This window comes from Amphibalanus amphitrite, unplaced genomic scaffold, assembly GCF_019059575.1.
Source record: "Amphibalanus amphitrite isolate SeventyFive unplaced genomic scaffold, NRLGWU_Aamphi_draft 000807F_arrow, whole genome shotgun sequence".
NCBI classification, from domain to species: Eukaryota; Metazoa; Arthropoda; class Thecostraca; order Balanomorpha; family Balanidae; genus Amphibalanus; species Amphibalanus amphitrite.
The window spans coordinates 171976-196248 of NW_024882301.1; the positions used below are offsets into that span (position 1 = coordinate 171976).

A 24273-nucleotide genomic window follows, 5' to 3' on the forward strand; every position below is an offset into this window, starting at 1 on the left:
GTGGAAACGAGAACTTCAGCGGAAGTCCAGCAAATAACAGGATTATATCACAACTAGCGACATGTGACTTGAAAGGGGGATTACGTACCTACCGTTAATGCTTGAGGCTGCCTTTTTGCTTTGAAGTTTGAAGGCCATTTGATGTCGAGTGCGTCACCGACTACCCCTGTTCTAATTCATTGAGCTTACTTATTCTCTATTTTAGCTTTTGTGCATAGTAAACAAACCGTTTATCCTCGATGTTCACGCCACTTCGCCAAGCTCAATCACCATTATCATTGCATTTATTTGATCTGCCCAAGTATGAACGACCGTGAATCTAGACTTATTTCAACCGGGACGATCTTTACAACTTAACGTCTCCTATCCCCGAATCCCGCACCTATAACTATGGTGAAAAGCGATGCAGCCCATCGGCAGCTGCTTCGTTCAAGTCCCGTGCCATGCGGCACAGTCTGCACGCAGGCGTCCCGGAGTAGTGCGGCACAGTCTACCTCGCAGGCGTATCGGAGTAGTGCGGCGCAGTCTATTGTCAGGCGTACGGGAGTAGTGCGGCACAGTCTACTGCGCAGGCGAACCGGAGTAGTGCGGCACAGTCTACCACGCAGGCGAACCGGAGTGGTGCGGAACAGTCTAACACGCAGGCGTACCGGAATAGTGCGGCACAGTTAACTACGCAGGCGCACGGGAGTAGTGCGGCACAGTCTACCGCCAGGCGTACCGGAGTAGTGCAGCACAGTCTACTGTCAGGCGTACATATGTACGGGAGTAGTGCGGCACAGTCTACCGCCAGGCGTACCGGAGTAGTGCGGCACAGTCTACTGTCAGGCGAACCGGAGTGGTGCAGAACAGTCTACCGCCAGGCGTACCGGAGTAGTGCGGCACAGTTAACCCTCGCCCATGTAGGGGGGGGTTGGTGCACCCCCCCCTGAGGTTTTTCGGAAATAGTGTAAAAACGGCGGCGCGCAGCGCCGCCAAATTTTGGGTACCTTATGGGGCAAACCTTGCGCATCTTTTGATAAAAAAATTTGACCGGGTCATGTCAGGTCACGGAGTTATGACGTCACAAAGGGAACAGCCTCCGGCCGGATTTTCACAAACTGAGTGCCAACGCCCGAGGTTTCCTGCCGGTGGTACGGACATCGGTTGATGGATCGTGATGAAACTTCCCATGCATGTTGGGGCAAGTATTGGCTATCATATGGTATAAGAAAATTGACCGGGTCAGGTCAGGTCACGGAGCTATGACGTCACAAGAGGAACAGCGTCCGGTACTATTTTTGAAAAGCGCCCGAACCACTATTTTGCCAATTCTTGTCACCTCAATGGGAATATGCAGCAATATTAGCTTCTATAGGGAGCAAATGGACCTTCCAAATCCAAAAATACAATCAGATTTCAAAAATTTAAATTTTGATTTTTCGAATTTCTGCCGCCGACTGTGACCTTGCCGACTTCCGGCGCTCCCAACGCGCCATTTTTAGAGCTAGGGAAACGAAATACATACCAAACGATAGAGAATTGATCAAGGAACACGATAGTGAAGGTTTCAAGTCGATATCTCCCACCGTTTTGCCGCAATCGCCGCGGAAAGTTGAAAAAAGTCTATTTTTCCGAAAATTTGACCTTTGACCGGTCAAAAGTAGGTCAAATGTTGACCTAGGACCAAAAAATATACCACCAATCGCGAGATCTCGGCGAGAGCAATCCGTTGGTCTTTTCTGCTAAGCTTTACGACGCTCCGTTTTCAAACGCCAAGAAATCAAACGAAATACAGGGGGGGGTCGCACCAACCCCCCCCCCCCCCTGCATGGGCGAAGGTGGCAGATCGCCGTTTACGGGCGAGGGTTAACTATGCAGGCGAGCGTCAGCTGTAAGTACATACATGCACTGTTCTCCACGGCCCATGGTTCAGTGGTCGATTATGATGCCTGATGTTGAAATCAGTCAGCAAAGACGAGCGGTTATCACGCTCATGAATAACGTTAAAAGCAATGTCAGATGTCACAGTGTATTGCTAACAAAGCTTTCAACTCCATGTAATATTCAACAATCCGCACTTCACACCATATCTACATTATGAACATTGGACATAGCAGTAAAAACTATCGCCACAAAACAAAAGTTAACATAGCAAGTAGCGGGAATGCGTTCTATCCATTTAATTCTGGCTGCATTGGGCTAACGCATTGTGTTGGTCCGTGATGATTACCATCAGGCACCGGACTGCCGTCTGATTGCACGCTACTTGGCTCGTCTCCCAGGGGACCTAGCAGAGCGACCCCACAGGGGAGAGGGCACGGCAGGGGAACAGGATTCCGGGACGGGCGGCAGAACCGGCTGGTACTCATTTCCCCGCTCGCGGGCCGCACAGTCATGCAACTGGTGCTGAGGTGTATAAGAGTGATATGATGAGCACTGCACCGGGCGTGTGGGGCCACTTAAGTGTAATTATGCCGGTGAGTCAAGTGAGCACAATGGAACATCACGTAGCGTGCACCAGTTTACAGTCGGAAGTTAGTGACAGACCGAACAGTGCACATTGCACGTGGTTTGTGAAATGAAAGGGCCTGCTGTTATTACTGGGCCCCTGATGTGGTTCATGCTAGGTATGTTTTACACTTGTAGGTTATTTTCATGCACCTTAGCAAGAGAAGTTATCAGTTGATTAGGAATAAGCATCGGAAACAATACAAAGAGCTATCAGAACTGTAAAACTGTAGCACAATGAGCCTAAAAATAGGAATTATTTATTGATTGTATTCACCTTCAAGCTTTTACACGAACAGAAACGGTAAATGACACGCCTGGTTATCATTGATATCGTCAAACATCTCACTCATAGTCAAAACATCCATGAATAAATAATACACCCTTCACTACTTCTTGTCTCAATATTGCTGTGTCTAATTGCAACGCATGGCATTGATCAGCACTGCACTCACATGCATATACGCGCCTTTCTTATTTGCTACTTAACATGTAGTGCTCAACTACGATATGACGCGCACATTCTACGTCTATACTCTATAAGCTATCGAGATCAATGACTTCCTCCTCTCGAGTCCAACCGTTAAAGCGCGTAGGAATGAGTTTTATGCTCGGAGCATTCAATAACAGCACACTGCGTGCTGACTGCGGTGCGCACTTTCAGTGTCTATTTCACTATGTGATCACCATTGGAGTCTGAGGCGGTACCGGCCCGAACCGAAGCCCCAGTTTCAGAAATGGCGGCATTACCCATAAGCCGCCGGCCCAATTCAGATGTTGGAGTTCTTTCAGATGTTGGAGTTCAATGGTGACACCAGCAGCACTGCTGTCGCCCTGGCGGCGCGTTCACGCTGCCTAGTTCCAATCGTCGAATGGCATTGGGAGTCTTTCACCAAAGATTCTCAGCTGCGGCAATCCCCCACTAATCAGCAACAGGGATAGTAAGTTGAGTGATAACAGAGAAGCTCACTCTCTGCCTCAGCTGCCAGTTGGAGGCAGATTCACCCAGCGATCAGCAGTGACGGCGGAGCTCGGGGGACTTCACTCGGATTTCAGCAGCAGCAGCGACGAGCGAGCGGTGCCGTCCCGCATGGCAGAGCGGCTGCTCATCTGGCCAGAAGAGGGATCCTGCGGGTCAGAACGAGAACATGATCAATATCATTAGGTTATTAGTTTATACCACCGCTTGTATCTCATGACCAATAGCAAAATTGAAACTCGTCTCTTCCCTTGTTGCGTCTTATTTTAGAACTTGTCTCTGGCCGGGCAAAAGCGGAATAAAACAGTCATGGGAACTAGAAGCAGTTTCCTTTAGACTTTTCTTTTCAAATGAAAAGATTAGATTCCTTAGGAAACTCAGGAAAACAGCGAAATGTAATAGCTGCACCAAATTGTAATTATAGTTGAAATGCCGGTAATTGTCTAATAAAACTCGGCCATTTGTATGAAACATAATGAATTGTAACAGCTTTGGTAATGCGTGCCCTGCCCCACATAAATCGACTCTTTGTAGATACTTTCTTGCTCATTTTATGATTGGTTTCCCAGGAATGACAAATGGCTGGAATGCATTTCGTACCTCCAATTTATTCCATTAATCGCTGCCAATTCGTACGCTGGAAGTCACATTCACTTAAGAAGATTACCGAAAAGAAACCGATTGTATTTGCTTAGGGCTCCCGTAACTCATATTTGAGAAACAATGGTGCAGCTGACATTAGTGTAGCTGGTTGGTCAAACAGGATGGTAAAAATAGTAATAAAGCCGGTTTAAATAATAATGCACGGATGTGAACTGCATTTTTTCTTTAACTTTTTTTTTCTATGGTTTATGACTTTTATTGCTTTAAGTTGTAAATTTCCGGACCTTCATGTGTTTATTGTTTACCACAAAATAAATCATATAAACTCCAGCATACACAAAAGGCAGTCATTTGTACACAAGTTTACAGGCATTATTTCTGATAGTGGTGTAGAACTAGTGGTATAGAACTAACGCTGACATAAGAATAGGCAAATGGGAACTACGTCAAACATCTGGTAGCATCTTCAAAGCTATCCACGATTCTATATCCGACTATAAATATTACTTTACTAGTTAGATGGCCAGCACTTTATTACTACGGTACTTTGTGTTGCTTCGGTAACAATCACTGAAAAACTCACAAAAACTCCAGGTCTAAAGAAGCAATTGTTGAATTATTTCCAGACATAAAGCTATCAACTCCAAATCATATTTCTAAGGTAAATCTGTAACCCAAATAGCACAGATTCACGCAGTTCGCAGTTCGCACGTCCCCCGCCCACGGGATGAGTGGCCGGGGAAGAGGGGGAGGGTGGGCGCGGTGTCGATGTCAGGGGAGCCAGCCGGCACCGGGCGACCGTCCGGTGGCTGCCGAGTCCCACCATTTCTGTAATGGCCCGCTCTCCGGCGCCGAGAACGCCGGACAAATGAGTGCTGTCACCGGAGCGCAGCGCTCTATTACACCGCACAGCCGAGTCGTCAGGCCGAGTCGGCTCAGTCGCTGCTCCGAGACACGCTGTTAATCCGCACCGAGGCGGACGCCACTGGATGAAGCAGGGCAAATTCGAAAACGGAGATTTGTAAATGCCAACAATATATTAGGGTTACAATAGGCTTCACAAGTACTTGCTTATATTGCATGTCGTTGCTTAGATAATGTTGATTGACAGTGATTTTCTTCGACTTTGGACAATGGACATGACACTGAAGTGTCATTGCCGATCAAACACTCGTAGAGGCAGAACTGAATGATCTCTTGCTCTTCGCTGTACTTTGATCGAGCGTTACCAGAGACTGGGTCATCTCATCGCCATCCGGTAATCAATGAACATTTTAGAGTAATTATTTTGCCGTCGCGCACGGTACAATCATGTTAAAAGGTTAGGCAACAAGTCGGGGCGTTCGGTGGCGCATTGTAGGCGGCGGCGCGGCCTGACTGATTGCTTTCCATTGAGGCTCGGCCGAGCCGAACGCGGCGATTAGCCGCCGCGCGGCGACAATGGCGCACCGTGCTGGCGTAATCGCCGCATCACTGCCGGCGCCGCGGCACGTCCGCCACGCAAAGTCGGCCGGCGCGCCCTCATTAAATAAAACGACGCCAAAATGCATTACCGCGCGCGTCACTATGAAAGCCACAATTGAACTGTGCTGAAAGGCCGCCGTGGCGCGACGCCCGGCCGAAAGCGGAGCCAGAGCAAACTGGGCCGTGTTTGCCTGCCACGGCGACCCGCCGGTGACAAAGAGGGCCGCTGCCGGCAGCGACGCTCGGCCAGCGTCGGCGGCGTCGGCCACTACAATAACTACTGGTGATGCCGGCACTGTTTGCCCAGTCGCTGCTTTGTTACCGCTAATATAATTGCGATTGTCCGCTGCTCGGTAGGTCGATGGCCGGCAAAAGATCGCTGGGTGGCGAAATGGCCGGCCGGCGCCTCGACACCGGCTCGGCCAATGGTCGGGGGCGGCGGCCGGGGCGGGGCGGGGCTCCTGAGGTGCGCTGGTTCCTAGAAGGTGGTCAAGGGGCATTGGGGTAGATGACCGACAACTGATTTCATTTGAAGCATGGTTGATGAATTTTATTGCAGCTACGTCAGCAGTTTCTATTTAATATGTTTGTTCTTGGTCTGTCTTATGTAGGTATGTGAAAAGATAGCTATAAAAAGTGAGGAGCCTGAGGTGATGGACATGGAGTGAGGATGCAATACAAATTATCATAAAACAAAAATGCAGTTAGATTGGCCTAGAAAATGCATATCAAACGTGCATGGTATTTCAATCAAGAGCTAAGGTCATTTTGGATAAGTACTCTTCATCATAGACAACCACTCTATCAGAAATTAAACGACTGGGCTATGCCAATCGCTTGAAACATCAGTCACGCAATCGTGCTGTTAAATTTATTGGTTTTCAAATCACCTGTGAAACACGCTAACCCAGTTAGTAGACTGATAGGTCATTCTAGTCACGAACCCATCCTACTTAACTACGAAGTTTGTAGTGCCGCGAGTGATTGGGGGAATCGGCAATAATTGTTGAAGAGCGGAGGGCGTCAACCACAGCAAAGTATGCATGTGTAATGTGTACGTTTAATGTATGTCTTTAGGTATGTGTATTAGGTTTGTGCACTAGGTATAAGAATTAGTATGCTTATAGGTATGCTCATCCCTCACGTTGGGTACCCACCTGCGTGGTGTCAGCGACGGCGCGACAGTCGTCCTCCAGGGATTTCCGGCGCTCGCCATCCTCGGCGCTCTCCTGCGCCTCCTGGCTCCGCAGCTGGGCCTCCAGGGACGCGCGCGCCCGCACCTCCGCCTCCAGCAGCGCCTGGCCTCTGCTGACCTCTGCCTCTCCGTCCGTCAGCCACGGCTGGCGCAGCGGCCGGAACGCCGAGGCAGCGGCGGCGGCGGCGGCGGCGGCCGGCGGCGACTTGGGCGGCTTGATGGCCGGCGGCTCTGCGGACAGCGGCAGGCCGGCGTACAGACCGGAGTAGTCCACCAGGCCGCCGAGCATGGCCGGCGCCGCCAGCGGGAACCCGAACGCGGCCCGCTTGGGCCAGAGGTGGCCGGGCGCGGCCAGCGGCGCCAGTTCGGCCCACTTGCCGGCCGGCCACAGGTAGTCGGAGAAGGACGGCGGCTCCAGCGCCGACAGACGCTTGTAGGCGCCGAACGCCGGCAGCCGCGGGAAGCAGGCGGCCGCTGGAGGGGCCACCAGGCTCGGCGTCGGCCGCACCAGGCTCGGCTCGGGGTAGGAGGTCACCAGGTCGACGGCCGACGTGCCGCTGGGCTCAGAGCGCGCCGTCTTGGCCGCGGGCGCCGCCGCTGCCGCCGCCGGCCCGGCCCGCTTCCTGGTGCCGCCGTTGAACATGGCTTTGACGTCCTCCCAGGCGTGCACGATCTCCTCCGGCGGACTGCCGTGCAGCCGAATGTGACGACGCCACGAGTTGAAGTTGGCCGCATCCGGCTGCACGTACGTCGCTTCGGCGGTCCGGTGCGAGTGAAAGATGAACTTGTTGGGTGAGAAGAAGGTGGCGCACAGCGTGCACTTGATGCACTTGGCTCGCGACGAGTTGTAGCGCGCCGGGTAGAACTGACCCTGGCAGCCCCAGGCGCACTGGTGCAGCACGTCGAACGTGAAGTTGTCGGGCAGCTTGGGCGGCGAGTTGTCCCCCAGGAAGCTCTTGCAGAGTCGCTCGGCCTCCCTCTTGGTGATCATGCCGCAGCGCCGGCTGGAGACGGGCATGGCGCCGGCGCGGCGCAGAATCTCCAGTTGTACGGGCGTGCACTGGATGCACGTGATGCCCAGCGCCACGCGCCGGTTGTGGATCTCGTTGTAGCTGAAACTCTTGAGCAGCGTGTTGGAGATCTGCGCCAGGCAGAGACGGTCCTTGCCGTCCATTGTCAGTGAGACGATGGGCACTCCGTAGAGAACGACCGTGCTTACCTGACGGCGGAGATCGGTGGGTTAAAAACGTGTGCGGTTCTAAAAAAAAAAAACACCAATTAGAATGGGCGTGCCGGTAAGAGAAAAAGGCTTCACACATTTCTACCAAAACACCTTTTTAATATTTCCTGTGTAAAATAATTTATTTCGTTTCATTAGTAATTCAATAGAATCGTGACCATACAATTGCATTGTAGTGATGGTATTTCATTTATAACCCTAGACCCTAGCTCTCATTGCAAGTTGTTACAAATTGAAATATCCTGGCTCCGTTTAAAAATTGATCTTTCTATAGGGAAGCTAATAAATCACTTGGCAACAACTATAGCAGCATGACCTCACCGATTGACCTGTCTCATAATTGCAACAACTCTTCTCTTTTCCCAATAACGGTGCTGTCTCCACTCTGCGTCACCTCCAGCGCTCCCACCTGGTTATGCGCCGGCGTCTGCGTGTCCTCGGCGTCGGAGGATCCCTCGGAGCGGCTGCGGCCCGGCTCAGTGGCCCCCGCCGGCCGTCGGACGGTCGAGTCGGGTATCTCCATCATCGCGCGGCGTGCCGTGCAGGCCTGTAACCAATCAGATGGCCGTGTCACCGGAGCGCGCCCCACCGGCGCGGGTAAACAAGGCGCCAAATCACCGGCTGGGCGCGGCCCGTCCGCACTCGGTGACCGGAACTTCCGGCGGTGCTCCAACCGGAGCAGAGGACTGGAGGGGCGCGGAGGACTGGAGTGGGGGACGCGGAGTACGGGGTCCGGAGCAGGGAAAACGTGAAAGGAGACCCGGTGCAAGCAGGGATCCCGAGGAGGCATTCATTGCTGATGATTAAAGGCATTGGGCATCTTCCGTCCTGCCGCTTTGGATTTTCGCTGAATTTTCGATTCCAGTCAAAATATGCGTATCAACTAAAGTAGAACACCCACGCATTCCTCTTAAAATCATATTTTGCAAAACGGTTGCACGTAACAGCGCACCACCTGATAGCATGTTAGATAGCGAGCTGTGACAGCTCTAATCAACGATCGGCACGAGCCATCAGAGTTTAGATCGTATCTCCGTGCCGTTCCCCGTGTGTTATTTAATCCGCCGGTGGATATTCTTTGACTACGGCTGTTCCGACGTCCACTGATGACTTCAGTAACAAAGCCGGCGGGCTCGGAACGTGTTCCTAAATTAATTTAACCGGTAATCTGAAAAGTTAATTAGCAATGAAACGAATTAGGTCTCAGGAGGCTAAATGGTGTAATTTGAATCAACTTGTGTAATTTGCGTGGAATGATAATTTGATGCGATTAATTTGCACAAGATTATTAACGATGATGGGATGACATTGATGTATGAGTAGATGGTGGCCATTAACAACTGAATTCAGGTCTGTTTCGAACCAATGACATATGTTTTAGCCAAAACTAAAAGCAGGATGCAGAAAGGAATGATTGCACACTTCTAATTCCATTGTGGCTTGCTATATGCGCACAAATATCATTTGAACTAAAAACATTGTAAACAAGACAGGTACGAAAAAACACCAGACCAAAACAATACAAAACCAATAACCAGTGCCACAATACAAAACGACAAGGCTGATACAAAGCAATACGAGAGATGAGGGTAGAGGTCTGCACCGGCCGGCTGCAGCCGCGGCTGGCTGCAGCCCCACGGCTGTGGGCCGGGGCGGCTGCAAATATCTCCAAGAACACGGCTACGGCTGTGGCCACGGCTGTGAGATTTCAAGCTCAATCTTAAGTACTCAAATATAAAATTTTAAATCCTAAATCTTACATTCTGATAAGCAGTCTAGCCTGTAAAAATCATGCAAAGGATGCCCAGCAACATTGAAAGTGTATAAGCCTTTGAAAACCTGTAATGGTTTTGCCATTTGCTGTAGGGGAGTTTGCACTTTGGTACAGAATACTAATTATAGGTACCAATTGTTCCTTCATCATCAAGAGCTTGACAGTTTCAGAAAATGCAACATGTTGCATTGTCACATCCCTCTCAAATCAATCTCACCTGGTCATTAAGAGAGCACCTTACAGCTATTGAAGACGAGCATTCAATAGTTATTTCAGGTAATAGAAAAAAAAATCACGCCTAGGTAAAGGCAGGTAAAGGCTTCATAAAATATTATCTAAAATAACTCTTAGATGTATTTCTGGATTTTCGGCAAGTCCTATTACATAATATAAAACTGGCGCTTTATGTTCTAACTGGTGTGTGAGTGACCGCTAACAGAAAATGCTGATCAACGAAGCCAATGGAATTAGATAATAAGTGAGCATGAACCTTACTTACGGTTTATTCACATGATGGTGAAAACCCTGAACACGTAATTCACATGACGGTGAAAACCCTGAACACAATTTTTCTTACGCGAGGTGTTGACTTTACTAATAAAATGACGTCTTCTTCTAAAAATGTAAAAATAATTGATAATGATTCTTTATTTGAGGGCAAGTTTTTAATTGTTTAGCATTATTATTTATGTTTTAATTTTTTATGGCTGTTGATAGTGACACAAAACAAATAATTGCCACTTCTTTGCTATTGACGTCATGAAAAACTCAAGTAAAATTTTTGATTGAAAGAGGCAATTGTGACTCGCACGTCCTTGGGGATTTGAGCGAAGATCATTATTTGGAAAAATCAAAATAGATGAATGTTTTTCTTTCTTGGATGCTCACTAGTGTTTTGATGCCTTGCATATCAAATTAGTTTGAGACTTGCTCAGAAGGCTGCTTCAAGCCTGGCATATCACACCCCAGAAAATATGCAAGGTAAGAAAGAAGCAAGAGTTTTGACTTGACAATAACTGTTTGACAGTCCATCAACTTCAGTTTCATTTTCCATCCCTAACATTGATAATGAAAAGCATCAGGGTCTGTTGTTCTGTCCCACAACCATGCTTCAGGATTTGGCATTACCTAGATGTCTACACTGCTAGTGCTTCTATTCTGGTTCGTTGTTTATGTTTTCTGTTGATGTAGGTACCTACCTACCCATCTTTCTTAACCCCTTGCAAGGGCTTGTGTAGGCATGCGATGCGCATCAGGCTTCAGGCCGAAGCAGATACACAACCACTTAACCTATGATGCTTCATGAGCTTGAGAATCTATAGCCCATTGCAATGTGCTTTTGGCTATATGTTTCAACTAAAAACAACTTATTATATACTATTTGGTTGCATTTCATTGAAATTATCCACGGCCGGCTGACGGCTGGCTGCCCACAGTTTGCCACGGCTGTGGGCGGCTGTGGCTGTGGAGCCACGGCTGCGGGGCGGCTAGGCTGTGGAAAATTGCAGCCGTGCAGAACTCTAGATGAGGGGCTAGGTTCGTGTCCTCGCTGTCGACTGGGAGAGAGCGGCGAAGCCCCGGGGATTCACGGGCCCGGCTAATCCCATCAGAGCGAGTCGCTACAATTGAGTGAAACAATTTGTCGGCCTAACAGGCAGTTTTGCATATTGACAGATTTTCATGAATACGAAATCGTGTCGGCGTCGGGGTGTGAGGTGATGTGATTGCAGGTGGACCGGAAGGCTTGTTTGGTGCTGCTGTGCTCAGCAGCGGTGGCCACTGGCCGGATGGGAGGGGACCAGGCGTCCAGCCGTCTGGACTTGATAACGGCTGAATCAACAACGACCGGAAGGGTGTCCAGCCGTCCACTGCAGTGGAACGGCACGGCCGGCAGGAGACAGCCTCATTGTGGGAGAGGAATGGCACCTGCTTATACGGCGGTACACATTTGTATGCCTGTGCACTGTCCGCTTCTCGGCTGTTGTGCTTTAGGATAATGGACACAATGAGCATATATGCGATGACAAGTGTAATTTATTATCGATACAAGTAAAAGCATGAAGCCAAGAAACTGCACTTGTGAATTGAGATCCATCTGTCCAAGAAAACAACGACTTCTTCTTTTGACACAATTAGGTATCTCATTTGCGATCAGCACTAGCAAACTAACTTGGTAGACACATTTCAGTTACTGACGATTCGCACTAGCCGGCTCAAACGTAATTGAGAATAACTACATGTCTGGCTCGAATCACCCCTCAATAAAATACAAAACAGTTCACTGATTCACAATGGAAACGAAGGCCTCTGTCTTACTTTTCAATTCAGAATGACCATACGCTACACTTTACCCTGATTGTAAAAGGGTGCTTTAATTTGCCTGCATAATCCAGTAGAGTATCTAAGCTGGTGGTTAATTTCTTAAAGCAAGACCTAATCGCCGTGATGGACATGTAGCTAATGTATGGCGTCATATATCGCGTTTATGATGGCCATTTCCATTTCCATTGTTGTTTACCTATGCATGTGAGCAGTGCGATGGAAAAATGCACTTGCAACGATTTACGATGCCGTAGCCGAATGCATGGAGCGATTATGCTGTATATTTAAGCGACGATGTATGTTTGAGAGCGAGCGGCACGGCGGCCAGGCCAGCCGTTCGAGGCACATCAGAAATCCTAGATTGGTAAAAGGTTTCTAATGTCAGTGACGGGGCGGCCGGTATGATTGCATTGGCGGTCGCCGATTAGAGTGGGCCGCTCGGCGGCGCGCGCTGTGTTTGAGGACGGAACTGTCGGGCCGGCGCCGAGCCGCGGACGCTGATCGCCCCCCGATACCGACCGGCCGGGCCGTGTCAAAACCGGCGCCGGATTACACTCTCCACTTATGCCATCGAGCCACTAATTGGAAAGTAATTGCAGAGATCCTGTGGCAATTGAGGAATCTAATTATTTGATTCTGTGTAATGTGGGAGTGGGTGCCGTGGAGACGGGAGGGGTGCGCCGAGCCGGTGCCGCACCGAGACAGCTCGTCCCCGGGGACACCTTCACCGCCAGCGGCCGCGCATTTTTACACCGATATAGCGTGATTCGATCCACTAGTCCAATGAAGGACCTGGGCGGGTGAATAATTGTCTGTACGGCGCGGCCGACCCGCCGGGAGTCCACAGACCGGTAATGATCAGGTAACTAACAAAACGCGCCCGGCCGGCCGGCTCAGCTCTCTGCCTATCGACCGTGCACCGGCGCCGCGTGCTCACAAGCCGATTAAAAATTCATCCGGTTAAATATGCGGCCATTAATTTAATCACCCCGGTGTAAACAATTACCAGAAGCGGAGCCGGAGCTACCGCGGTGGCGACCGCGGTGACGAGCGGCGCCGCGCGGCCACGTCTGGGGCCGCGCCGCGCCGCGCCTCGTACCACCCCGACCCACTGTTTGCTCGGCGCTTTACGCCACTTCGAGTTAATCTGGCCAACTGAGCCCAATTAAGGCTATAAAAGAACGTGACACTCTGTTTGTTGACACTGCAATACTGATGTCGAGCCATTTGATGAAATTAAACTCTCTTCACTGATTAAAGTGAGCGTGCCAACCGCTGTTGCAGACTGGGTATATTTTTTCTTTAGAACAACGATGCTCGAAAAGAAAAGAAAACATTTGAAGTGTGGAGTGACTAATGGAGGAAATGGTTCTAGCTCTATCTAATGATAATAACAAAAAATAATAATCGTACCTATGTGTTTCCATATTTTGACTGCATACTACAAATGAGAGATGTAAAACCCTTGCTTAGCGACGCACTATAAATGCTCTTAATTTCATTCTATTCTAGTCATGATCTCTGTTATTGTGACCCTCAATCGACACCAAAAGGTTGATGAAACCCCTGCGGGGTTTCTTGAATAGCGAATAAATAAAGACTACGCACCGCCAAATTTTATCAATTCTTGTCGGGCATTTTTGGCATATTTGTAAAAACATTCAAGTTCCAGTAACCTCAGGACAGATCACCAGTTCACAAATATGGTAAGTAGCATGGTCGTCGAAACCGGGGGGACGGGGGGACGCGTCCCCCCAGACGAGGAATCCGGGGGGCACGTCCCCCGCAAAAATGTCCCCATGAATGATTTAAAAAGTGACCTACGAAATTGGTGTATTGTCGTTTGGGGATGAAATTGCGGATACCTACTCGTATACAAATTGAATCATGCGAATTGCTGACACTGTACCCTTGCTTACAGGGCTGCGGAGTAGATTGACCCTCGCATGTGTAGGGGGGGGGTCGGATGGACCCCCCCATGGTTTTTCGCAAATAACTCGCGTAAAAAGCGGCCGATCGCGACGAAACTTTCAGTACCCTCGCATTGATCAATTTTACACCTACCCTGAAAATTTCATGACCCTGACCCAAATGACCTTTGACCTGTGACCTCTTTTCCGAGACCATGTTTGGCCGGAATCGCGATTTCGCGTATGTCGGCTCGCACTAGCCGCGTGTTTGCAAGCTTATCGTGGTTTCAAACGTTCAAACATGTGATTTGATGTTACTCCCGTGTGTGTCAAGGTCACCTGAAGGTCAGGTCAGGTCATTGACCTTTGGTGACCTCGGGTGACCTCGGGTCATTTTTTTTTTAGTTTTACATGTTTCTAGGCTAGTTTTTGGAGCTGAATTCGAATTTAGCAACCATTTGAACATTTACGAAGTAGTTTTGGTGACTTCGTAACATGTTACGAAGCTGTCAGAGGCGGTTGACACGTACTACGAATACCCGTCACGACGCCTACTGGTTGACCTGACCTGACCTGACCCGACCTGGTCTAAATGCTTCAAGACATCATCTGTGATCAAAACTAACACGATATTCGTGATCAGCACCCCGAAAAACCCCTTAGCAGCCACACTTTACGATTTTCTAACAGGTCCCGATTTTCCCGACTTTGGGTCATTGACCTGACCTGGAAGGTCAACCAATGACCTAGGACCTTAAAATTGGGTATCATCGGCTTCCTCTCGTCACGGGCAACACGCTCGTTTTTTCCGCGAAGCTCTAGCTCGATCAGGGGCCAAGCGGCAAGGGGGGGGGGTCCAACCGACCCCCCCCCCTACACATTAGAAGCTGGCAAACGCCGCACACATGCGAGGGTTGATTTTGGTAACTCAGACTCCGGCTTTTAAAAAATCGCTCGGAGTCCCCACCCCATCTCCGACCACGGCATCCCTCGGCCCGCATCGGAGTGAAAAAACATTACCTACGAGGTGCAGCTCTGGACTGTCCGTCCCAGGTCCTCGATAGGGAGCCAAAGCTCAAGTTGTAGGGGCGACCATATCCTACAAGGGCTGAAGATCTGTCCCAAAGTCTCAGAGTGGGACAACAGCTTGCAGAGACCACACATTATACAGAGTGGTCCCAAAATTAATGTCACAGCCGCCCACAACCTTTATTTTGCCTTCTACGGTGCAATATCAATATCATTTCGCCGCTAATAGCTTCCAGATCATATTTGCTACATTCTAGTCACGTGACCTTTGAATTTTTATGAGCCTGACCGGTCAAGGGCTGTACGGAGGTCACTTCCGGGGCAGCACCCAGCGCGCGCGGACCAGGTGTCCAGGATGACAAAACTGCACAGCAGATTGTCCCGTAACGGGGCAGTCGGCATGGTTGCCGGCGGCATGACCCACAGCCAGGTCACCGAGACACTGGGCATGAGTTCCTGCACGATTTGGCGCTGGTTGTCACGCAACAGAAGCGGATAGACGCCTGAGAACAAGCTAGGTCGTGGCAGGAACACTTCTTTATCAGAAATTCGCAAAAAGTAGATATCATTGCTAAATATCAAAATGTACTGCACCCCATTGCGACACCGGGATTTCCACACTCTACTGGGGAATGTTTTAACTTCCCTTTCTAACTCGGTTCCGAGCCACGTAGCGACACGTTACAGGCGTTGGTCGAAAGGTCAAAATTCCTGAAGGATTTTTTTAGGTTAGGTCACCATATAGGCCACCAAATATCAATGTTATTGTATTTGCCAATTTGATAGGAAACAAAATCATTTGAATCTTAGCTAGATCTCAGTTTTCCCTAGCTGCTTTTTATAAATAAATTTCATCAATCTTGAAATTGTTAAAAAAGTTATTCAATGCCTCTATAAGACTTCATAAAAAAAACGATTTAACCCGGCGGCCGCTGGGCCTCCGCATCACCCGCCGGCCGCTACAGCGGCCGGCGGGCACCCCCCATAACTATATGCCCCCCCCCCCCCAGCTGTGCTTAGATGTGTCAGGATGACATCAGGTGCTGTTTAGTCCATTTACAGTTCAGTATCATGCTCAGCGACATCGGAAGCGCTCCATATAGGAAAACAACAAAACTTGACGTCACGGTGACGTCATCTTAAGTAGGTATCTGTCTTAATTAAGTGCTAAAACCACCAAACTTTCTTCAAACATTGCCTAGGTATTCATTTGAAGCTATGCCAAGTTTCAAGCTCGTAGCTCATCGGATTTCGGAAATATTTCACAAAACGTAAAGGGGGTGCAACTTTATGCCCCCCCCCTCCCCAGCGGCTCGGGGTTAACCCTCGCCGGACCTATTGGTTTTCTACATACGCGCCGGCCCACTATGGTTGGAAACGGCCTCACGGATGGCCGGGGGTCAACGCGAAAAAATGTTTTGCCCATAACTTGTTAATGCGTAGACCGACTGCGATGAAACTTTGCATAGGTATACCAGTGTCTTTCGTGCATCATACAGTAACTCAGAAATGACGAGGTCACGTCACGTCACGCGTGTGTGACGTCATCATTGCAAGTATGTCATAAGTCGCCTATGTCTTTCGTTATGTTATCGATATCGTGAGGCATTTTGAACATGTTTTGAATACTGCTATTACTGAATGGATATTGTTGTTATGCTTTAGGGCGAGAAATATCAACGTAGTGACGCACAGTGTCTTACTATTGGTCATAAAGGGTCACAAATTTGGAGAAAGAGTATTTATGATTTTTTTTTAGATTAGGCAAAAAAGTAAGAAATAAAATGACGATCAAATGACAAAACATGCGTCAGATTAACCCGGCAGTTGCTGGGGTATTTCCCCATCCGCCGTTTGCCGGGGGGGGGGGGGGGCGTTCAACGCCCCCAGCCGATAACTCGCGAACAAATAGGCGCAGCGAAACGCACGAGGCGCGGCAAACGAAAGAAGAACGCGACGAGACGATTCACATGAATACTTTAAAGCTGAATTTCGAGGTCACAGGTCGGGTCAAGGTCAGGTCAAACACTTGAAATCGGGCTTTCAGTAGCATGGACTTTAGAACCTCGCAATCGGTGCCTCGCGTTTCGCGTTTCGATTATATCGTCATCAGTTGGTCCTAAATAAATTCAGTCATCAGTTGGTCCTAAACAATCTGTCACAACTGTCACAACTGTCACAACCCTTCATATAAGTGCTAAAAGAGTGTCAGATCAATGTAGGGGTCAGTCAAGCATAGGCCACTGGCCAGGGTCAAAGTCAGGTCAATCAGGTAAGCACATAACCCCGAAAATTAAAACTGGTACCTATCCGCAGCCCATGCATGACACATGTTTTATGGGTACTTTTGGGCGTAGAACACGATGGTGACATTCATTTTATCATACGAGTACGTGGCTGGTTGAAAAAAGATCAATTTCAGAAATGCATGCGTCATGGTCGTGAAGTAGTCACGAGAAATTGCCAACATTCAGTTCAAGATTTTGGAAACTGTAGAACGATGATCAAAAACCATAGATAGCCATTTGATTTGCCATGGTATTGGCAGTGTAATGGAGTTTACAGCATGTCTGTATGTCTGTTCTGTCAGTGGATATCCATATCCATACTCCAGGATATCCATACACGTTTGCACGATATTCATACTCCAGGTGCAGGGGCGAGCAGTTACTTCTTACGAGGGGTGCGGAGTCGAAGTCAGAGTCGGAGTCGGAGTCGGAGTCGGAGTCAGAGTCGCCCAGAGTCGTGGCAACGAGCCAGGAGTCGGAGTCGGAGTCGGGGTCGGTCAGGAGCCCGCAGTGGAAGTCGGAGTCGGTCCGAATCGGAACAGCTCCATCGCGACTCCGAAACACTGGCAGGGGTCCGGAGTCGGAGACAGAGTCGGCCGGAGTCATGGCAACGAGTCAGGAGTCGGAGTCGTAGTCGGAGTCGGATTTGGCGCCACCACGACTCCGCAACCCTGCTTCTTACCATCATTTATAAGGATAAGCGATTGCAAGACTGACGAGCCGACCTGGTGCTAACGAAGCGACGGGTAGGTACGCCTCGGGAGATGACGCTTCACGGACGATTTTGCGCACAAGTGCGCAGTCTGCTTTTACGTTCCCCTTACGCAGAATTGAACAGCGATTTATTCTGCCAAAAAGCTCAATGGAGGTCGATGGAGAACTTTTTGTATGTCCAATGAAACATAAACGCAATTTTGCAAATATTGCTGTGGTGACACTGCAAACAGAATGCAATGCCGTTCCTGATTTTGAACACGCATGGGAAAAAGAGTCACTCCACTCGATAGCCAACATAACAAGGATTATTTTGATATATAATAATCCAGTTTTACAACGTCATGGAGGTACTCCACATGCTATCACCAGCGCGGTTGTTTAAACCTTTGACGGCGCACCAAAAAAGTCACTGTCAGAAACTCCCGATTCCACGTACAATAATGGAGACTAAATGCGCAACTAAATAATTTTTTCTGCCCAATTCAAAACATTTCATCAATTTCCAACAGAATGACACCCCAAATATACATATATTCCGAAATTGCCCACGGCCATCCGTGAGGCCGTTTCCAACCATAGTGCGGCCGAGGGGGGGGGGGGCGGGTACGACCCCCCCCCCCTCGCCGTTTCGCCCCTGGTGGAGCTAGCGCGTCGCGGAAAAAACGAGCGTGTGCGCCGTTACGAGACGCAGAGATTGGTACCCGATTTTAAGGTCCTAGGTCAACCGGTGACTTCTGAGGTCAGGTCAAGTGCCCCAAGGTACGGTTCAGTATTTGGTGAATAACTTCGCAAAAAACGGCCGCAGAGCGCCGATTTTGGCAGCATCGTGTTCGTCTCGCTCAGGCGCGTCGAATGATATACTTTTTGTCCGGGTCAGGTCAACTTGGGGTGTTGACCTCAGGTCAAGGTCAGGTCAGCACCCCCAGGTCACTAAGTTGGTCGAAAGAGGTCATGTCGCATATCATTCGATTCGGCAGGTCTTCCTGAGTCCATTGGTGGCTTTCCCGACTCGCTAGCTCAATTTGATCAAGAGTTATTGACGAAAAACTAATATGACCTTGATGACGTCATAAATGACGTCACGCAAGGTCAACATTGCAAAAGTGACGCATCTAACCTTGCAAGGAGTGCATAAAATCACGATTCTGTGTGCTTGAGATAGTTGGAGATCGTTCCCGGCGCTAGAATAGCAGTTTTCATTTTTCCCCATTGACTTATAATGGTGAGGTCACGAAAATGACCTGACCTCATATGACCTTTAGGAAAAATCCGAGATATACAAGTTGTGGGACTCACAATGGATACTAGATCCTGCAAGTTTCATTTCCCTGTGACATCTCCTCTGGCAGTGAGGGCGTTGCGAAGTTGCGACATCTGAAGACCGTGCAGAGGTTCACTTATGACGTCATAGGTCAGTGACCTGACCTGACCCAAAAATGCGGTTGGTGTCAAAAGATGCGGCTTGGATCAAAGGTCAGGTATGCCAAGTTTCAGCTCTCTATCGCCAGCGTGTTCGGAGCTATCGCGAAAAAACCCTATGGGGGGGGGGCGGCACCCGCCCCCCCCCCGGCCGGCGAGGGTTAATAGGAAACTCTTGACATTAAGATCATCTTGCTTTTTACGCACACATTTGTAAGTTACGCACGCATCGCCAGCAGCGGGCTCACACCGAATGAGCACTGAGCGGTCGCGGGCCCCCACAGCGGGCGCCGTGTTTCCCATAGCCAGCTGTTCCGCATCACACCAGAGCACTGCGGGACAGTCTACCTACCCAGTTCCCGCTGCTGGACGAGCCGGTCTGGGTCTGGGCTTTATCGGCCGACCGGGACCGGCCCGGTCCCAGTGCGTGGTCCACGCCAGCCGAGTCCTCAGTGCAGGATCGCGGCCCAACGCAATGGGCGGCGAACGAATTCTATTGGTGACAAGAGGGACCGTTTAGTGAGCATCACCCGCGTTTGATGTGAGAAGGTTTTACGCCCCTCTTGCTCTAAGAGGCTTGCAAGGACGACAGACATTCTTGTAACTTTTGCATGACTACCTTTTATAAGTTTCTCCGGTTTCCACTGATTGCTTATTGCATCATACCTTTGACGATATGGGATGTCAAAAGAGATTTTAGGGCTTATGTTTCTTTTAAAGATAACCTTATGCTCGATAATTCCGAAAAACAAAAGGTTCCAAAATTTATAAGAAAATTAATATATATTCGGACACGGTCCTTCATCAGTTCAAAATTGCAAATCAAGCGGGAGACCATCAGAGGTAAGATAATCACAGGCAAGGCTTAATTTGCAATTTTGAACTGATGAAGGACCGTGTCCGAAATATATTCATTTTGTTATTAATTTCGGAACCTTTTGCTTTTCGGAATCATTGAACTTAAGGCTATCTTTAAAAGAAACATATGTCATAATGTTGTTCATACAAGTACTTCGTCATTTACTTGAGATTTTAGGGCATATAACTATGCATAAGAAGAGGTTCGAGCATACTATTTGAAAGGAATTATACATGTGTGCACTTTCCCGTCTTTCTACTGATCTTTTGGCCGATGTGCTAATCTAAATGTTGTGTAGAATATGTATTATGTGTACAAGACATCCGCAAAACTGTATATCTGACTGCTTTATATATTTGCGCGATCTTTTCTTGTTCAGTTAAGAAGTTTGTGCTTAAGATCGTTAATGTATGTATAAAAAACGCCATGCTAAAATTCAAGCTAATGATTTTATGGTTAAGGAAATTGATAACAAGACCTTTTGCTCATAACGGGAGGAAGGTTGACCGGAAAAGTAAGCAGAATAAGGTATAACACCACACTATATAAAGACCAAGTGAAGGATGCTCTTTGATGAGCTATTTCAGCTCATTGTTTTGTTGGACATGCCACCACTGAGGTCGGGGAATGTTGCATCGCCCAAAAAAGCTGGACAAATGGCTTAGTAACTGCCTCAAGCCCTAAACAAGGCCTGTAAATCAAAGTTGATGCTTTTCGTTGCGTGGACTATGAGGTATACTGGCATAGGTGAAGAAGCTGCTCAAACGACCCCCGCTAAAGCAGAACGTGAGAGGCCGTAGTCGAAGCGTGGCACGCACGTTAGCCTGCTTTGAGCTTCACTATCTATTTAGCCATTGCTGAGCGAAATATTATACCTACTGCTTATCCTTCACTTTACCCATTCTTACTACTGGAGCACAAATCATTTAAAACTTCTAAAAATCGCATCATCGGTCCAATCATTAGCTCCTCGCCATATCGCATTACCGCATTTCTGTTGCAAGCGTGCAGATGCGACAGTAACCCACGTTAAGAAGACAAACCGAGCACTTATTTCGGTTCACTATGCCTGCTCCACCCGCTCACCCGTTCGCGGCAGTCCGGTAGTGAAGTTCCTCCCGGCAGGTCCGCTCCACTGCCCTCAGCCTCCTCTCCTCCCTTCCACCCGTCAGTGTCGCTGAGCCGTGCCGGGTTCAGCAGCAGAAGGGTGGCCCGATCACCGCCGCTGCTGACTCGGCCCGTGGCGAGCGCCGTCATAAAGCGACTCCGCCAATCAGCGGCCGCGTCGGCCGAGACGGGGCGGGGCTAGCGCGTCGGCAGCGACGATTACAGGCGGACGGCCGCGCCGGGAGGGAGTGGGGCGGCCTGTGCCGAGCGAGGGATCGGTGCGCGCCGCTGGACGCTCAACGAGAGCGGGGTGTGGACAAACGAGCGCAGATTGACCACCGCCGCCCCGATACAGGGGAGTCGTCGACACGCTCGACATGCACGCAAGCTGGATGAGGTCAAGAACAGCTTTAAGGCTCGAGAGGTGTATCCACAACGCAGCACGGCGCCAAATTAAAAACCAAAGAAATATAAACGTGATAAGCTTGAGACCATCGACCAAAATGTATGAAATTGAAGACCTTTCGCAGCATAAAAGTAATATTTATCTATTCCGTAACTACACTGGGACCTGAACCAAAGCTAAAGGATTTGAAGGACACGGCTTCTTGAGGTCAGCAGGGCTCGTGGCGGGGAGCTGGTGATTCGTGACAAAACCCATCAGCGACATGTGATATGTAACCATATTCACGAAAATTGTTGCTGCCATTGTTTCACTGAACCATCATTGAAAAAATTGCAATTATCTTTCGGGATTTATTCTAGGTCATTTTTTTACACATTTGTTGCCAGTTTAATACAATGATCGGCATCTCATTCAGGCAACTGCTAGAAAACAACTCCTAGAAAGCACCTGGCTTCCACCCACCATTGATCCTATGCTCATTTTCCCACAGGCTTCATTGGCGCTCGTATGACATTTGTCGAGTGAATTCTTATCGGCAATTTATAAGTTCGTCACTGGGAATGGTATGTACCACCTCGCCGTCAGTGAATATGGCGCCAGCGAATGTACATAGGTACTCCCTGTAAGGAATGGTATTCGAGTGTGTAAACACTGCGCGAGCAAACTTGCTGTCAACTGGGTGCTTCGTTTATGCGCCAACGGTAATGGTTGCAGCCGACAACCGAACACCCTTCACGACAGCAACTGAGCACCTACCTACACGACATGAACTTATCGGTTGATGGCCTCAACCCCCCCCCCCCGCGCCGATTGCTTATGTGAGGGTAGCTGTAACGCCTCGTTTCAATAGCGGAAAAAGACAATTTTGTGATGTTGAGCAGCCCCGTCTAGGAATATTATGGCCACTTATGAAAGCAAAATGCAAATTGTAGAAAACTTGTTAGCAGTGTGTAACACAGTGCGTCAGAAGGTGACAAAAAAGCGGTCGCTATCTGTATCGGAAATAAGATGGAGTCGAAGAACACTTGCAATCCAATAATAGATTATACGCTAAAATGAGCATCAAAATCCAAATTATTTCAAGTGTCTTAGCATCAATGAATTAATGAAAAGCAACAGAAAAGTCGAGCAGCATTTACGTACCACAATAACAATTGCTTATCCGAGCTTACAGTCGTCCAGGTAAATGATCAAAACATACCGGATCTGCACGCTCATTCAGCTTTTGATGACGTCCCAAGCCCAGATTACATCTCTGCGAAGCGTTTGATGAGAGGTTTTAAAGAAATTAAACTTCTGCCCGGTTGGCCAACGGTTCAGCTAAGCCGATTGATGTATTATAACACAAAGCTGGGGCCTTGGTTAAGCTGTCGCCTCTCCATTCTCCACGGGCCGCTGCCGGCTGCTGGCTCAGGGCGGTGGTTTTGTGCTTAGTGCGCAGACTGTGCACCAGGCCACGTAACGGTAACGCAGGGCCTCTCTCCTGTAAACATGGCGAGCACCGGCATAGCAACTATGATACTGTTCAATGTTAGTCGTTTTGAATTACCGTATTTGCTTAAATTTCTGTTTCCCCTCGCTCCAGTTGCATTTTCGGTACCTACATTTGTCGTTACATGCTGTAAGTGTGAGAGTGCAATAACGCCGGGGTGCTTTTTCTAGCAACGATCATAGAGTCGTTACTTTTTTGGTAAGCCAACTCAGCTCCCTTTCTTAACAAGTATTAGTATGGCATCCACGCGAATTATAGTATCTTATATTTCAGTTTTGTATCTGGACATTCCTCATAATAAGTAATTCTATCATATCCATACTTGTGAAGTTTAAGCTGTATAGCGACGGGCGGGCGTTTTTCACAATTCAAAGTCCAAACCTTCTGGCCACAGCGCTCCTCGAAAAGCGCTGCCCTCGTAAGCTGATATAGCAATGAATGCTCACATCTGCACAAATTCCTCTCCCAGCTAGGGGTTCTAAGTCTGCACTGGCTCTCTCAGCCATCACACCCCAACGCTAATTCTATCCCGTTCTGTCCGGCGGGCGGTGCTGGACGAATTGATTTGCTACTCTAACTAACAAGGACCGCCGTCCGAGTGTAAAATTAATTGGCCTAGTTCATTTATAGTCAAAGTTTGTTGGCTGGTTGGTTTGACGATTCATTACACGTCTGTGCAGCTGGTAACGCGAATCGATCTTCGCCAAGATTGCGGCGGCCGTCTTTTCAATAGTGCTGTTAGTGAGCCGAATAGCCAACTCAATCGAAGAGCTGCATAGTGCATATCTTACGTAACGGACTAATGGTCAAGTGTTTTTTTTTTTTTAGACTCTCCATGTCGTAGAAGGAGTTAACCCTCGCCGGCACGGGGGGGGGGAGGGAGTTGATGCAGCCCCCCCCTCCTAAGGGTTTTCGCGAATAACTCGCGTAAAAAGCGTCCGATCATGACGAAGCTTTCAGTACCCTCGCATTGATCAAT

The 24273-nt window shown here is 48.8% G+C and overlaps 1 protein-coding gene across 1 annotated transcript; it reads right to left on the bottom strand.

The window, feature by feature from the left end:
- Positions 1-1997: 1997 nt before the first annotated feature.
- On the bottom strand, positions 1998-21473 carry LOC122366446 (SKI family transcriptional corepressor 2-like). The gene is made up of 4 exons (XM_043338694.1): positions 21376-21473; positions 8381-8518; positions 6694-7950; positions 1998-3618 (listed from the first exon to the last, which is right to left on the bottom strand). Exons 2-4 carry the CDS (start codon positions 8495-8497, stop codon positions 3532-3534), a joined length of 1461 nt encoding a protein of 486 aa, XP_043194629.1. The 5' UTR covers positions 8498-8518; positions 21376-21473; the 3' UTR covers positions 1998-3531.
- Between the last annotated feature and the right edge of the window lie 2800 nt (positions 21474-24273).

What these genes read in the sequence shown, in the direction of transcription:
- LOC122366446 (XM_043338694.1), bottom strand. Translation starts at nt 8,497, where the DNA reads ATGATGGAGATACCCGACTCGACCGTCCGACGGCCGGCGGGGGCCACT. An exon ending in AGACGCCGGCGCATAACCAG is followed by an intron (nt 7,951 to 8,380) that starts GTGGGAGCGCTG and finishes CTCCGCCGTCAG; the next exon opens with GTAAGCACGGTCGTTCTCTA. An exon ending in CCGTCGCTGACACCACGCAG is followed by an intron (nt 3,619 to 6,693) that starts GTGGGTACCCAA and finishes TCTGACCCGCAG; the next exon opens with GATCCCTCTTCTGGCCAGAT.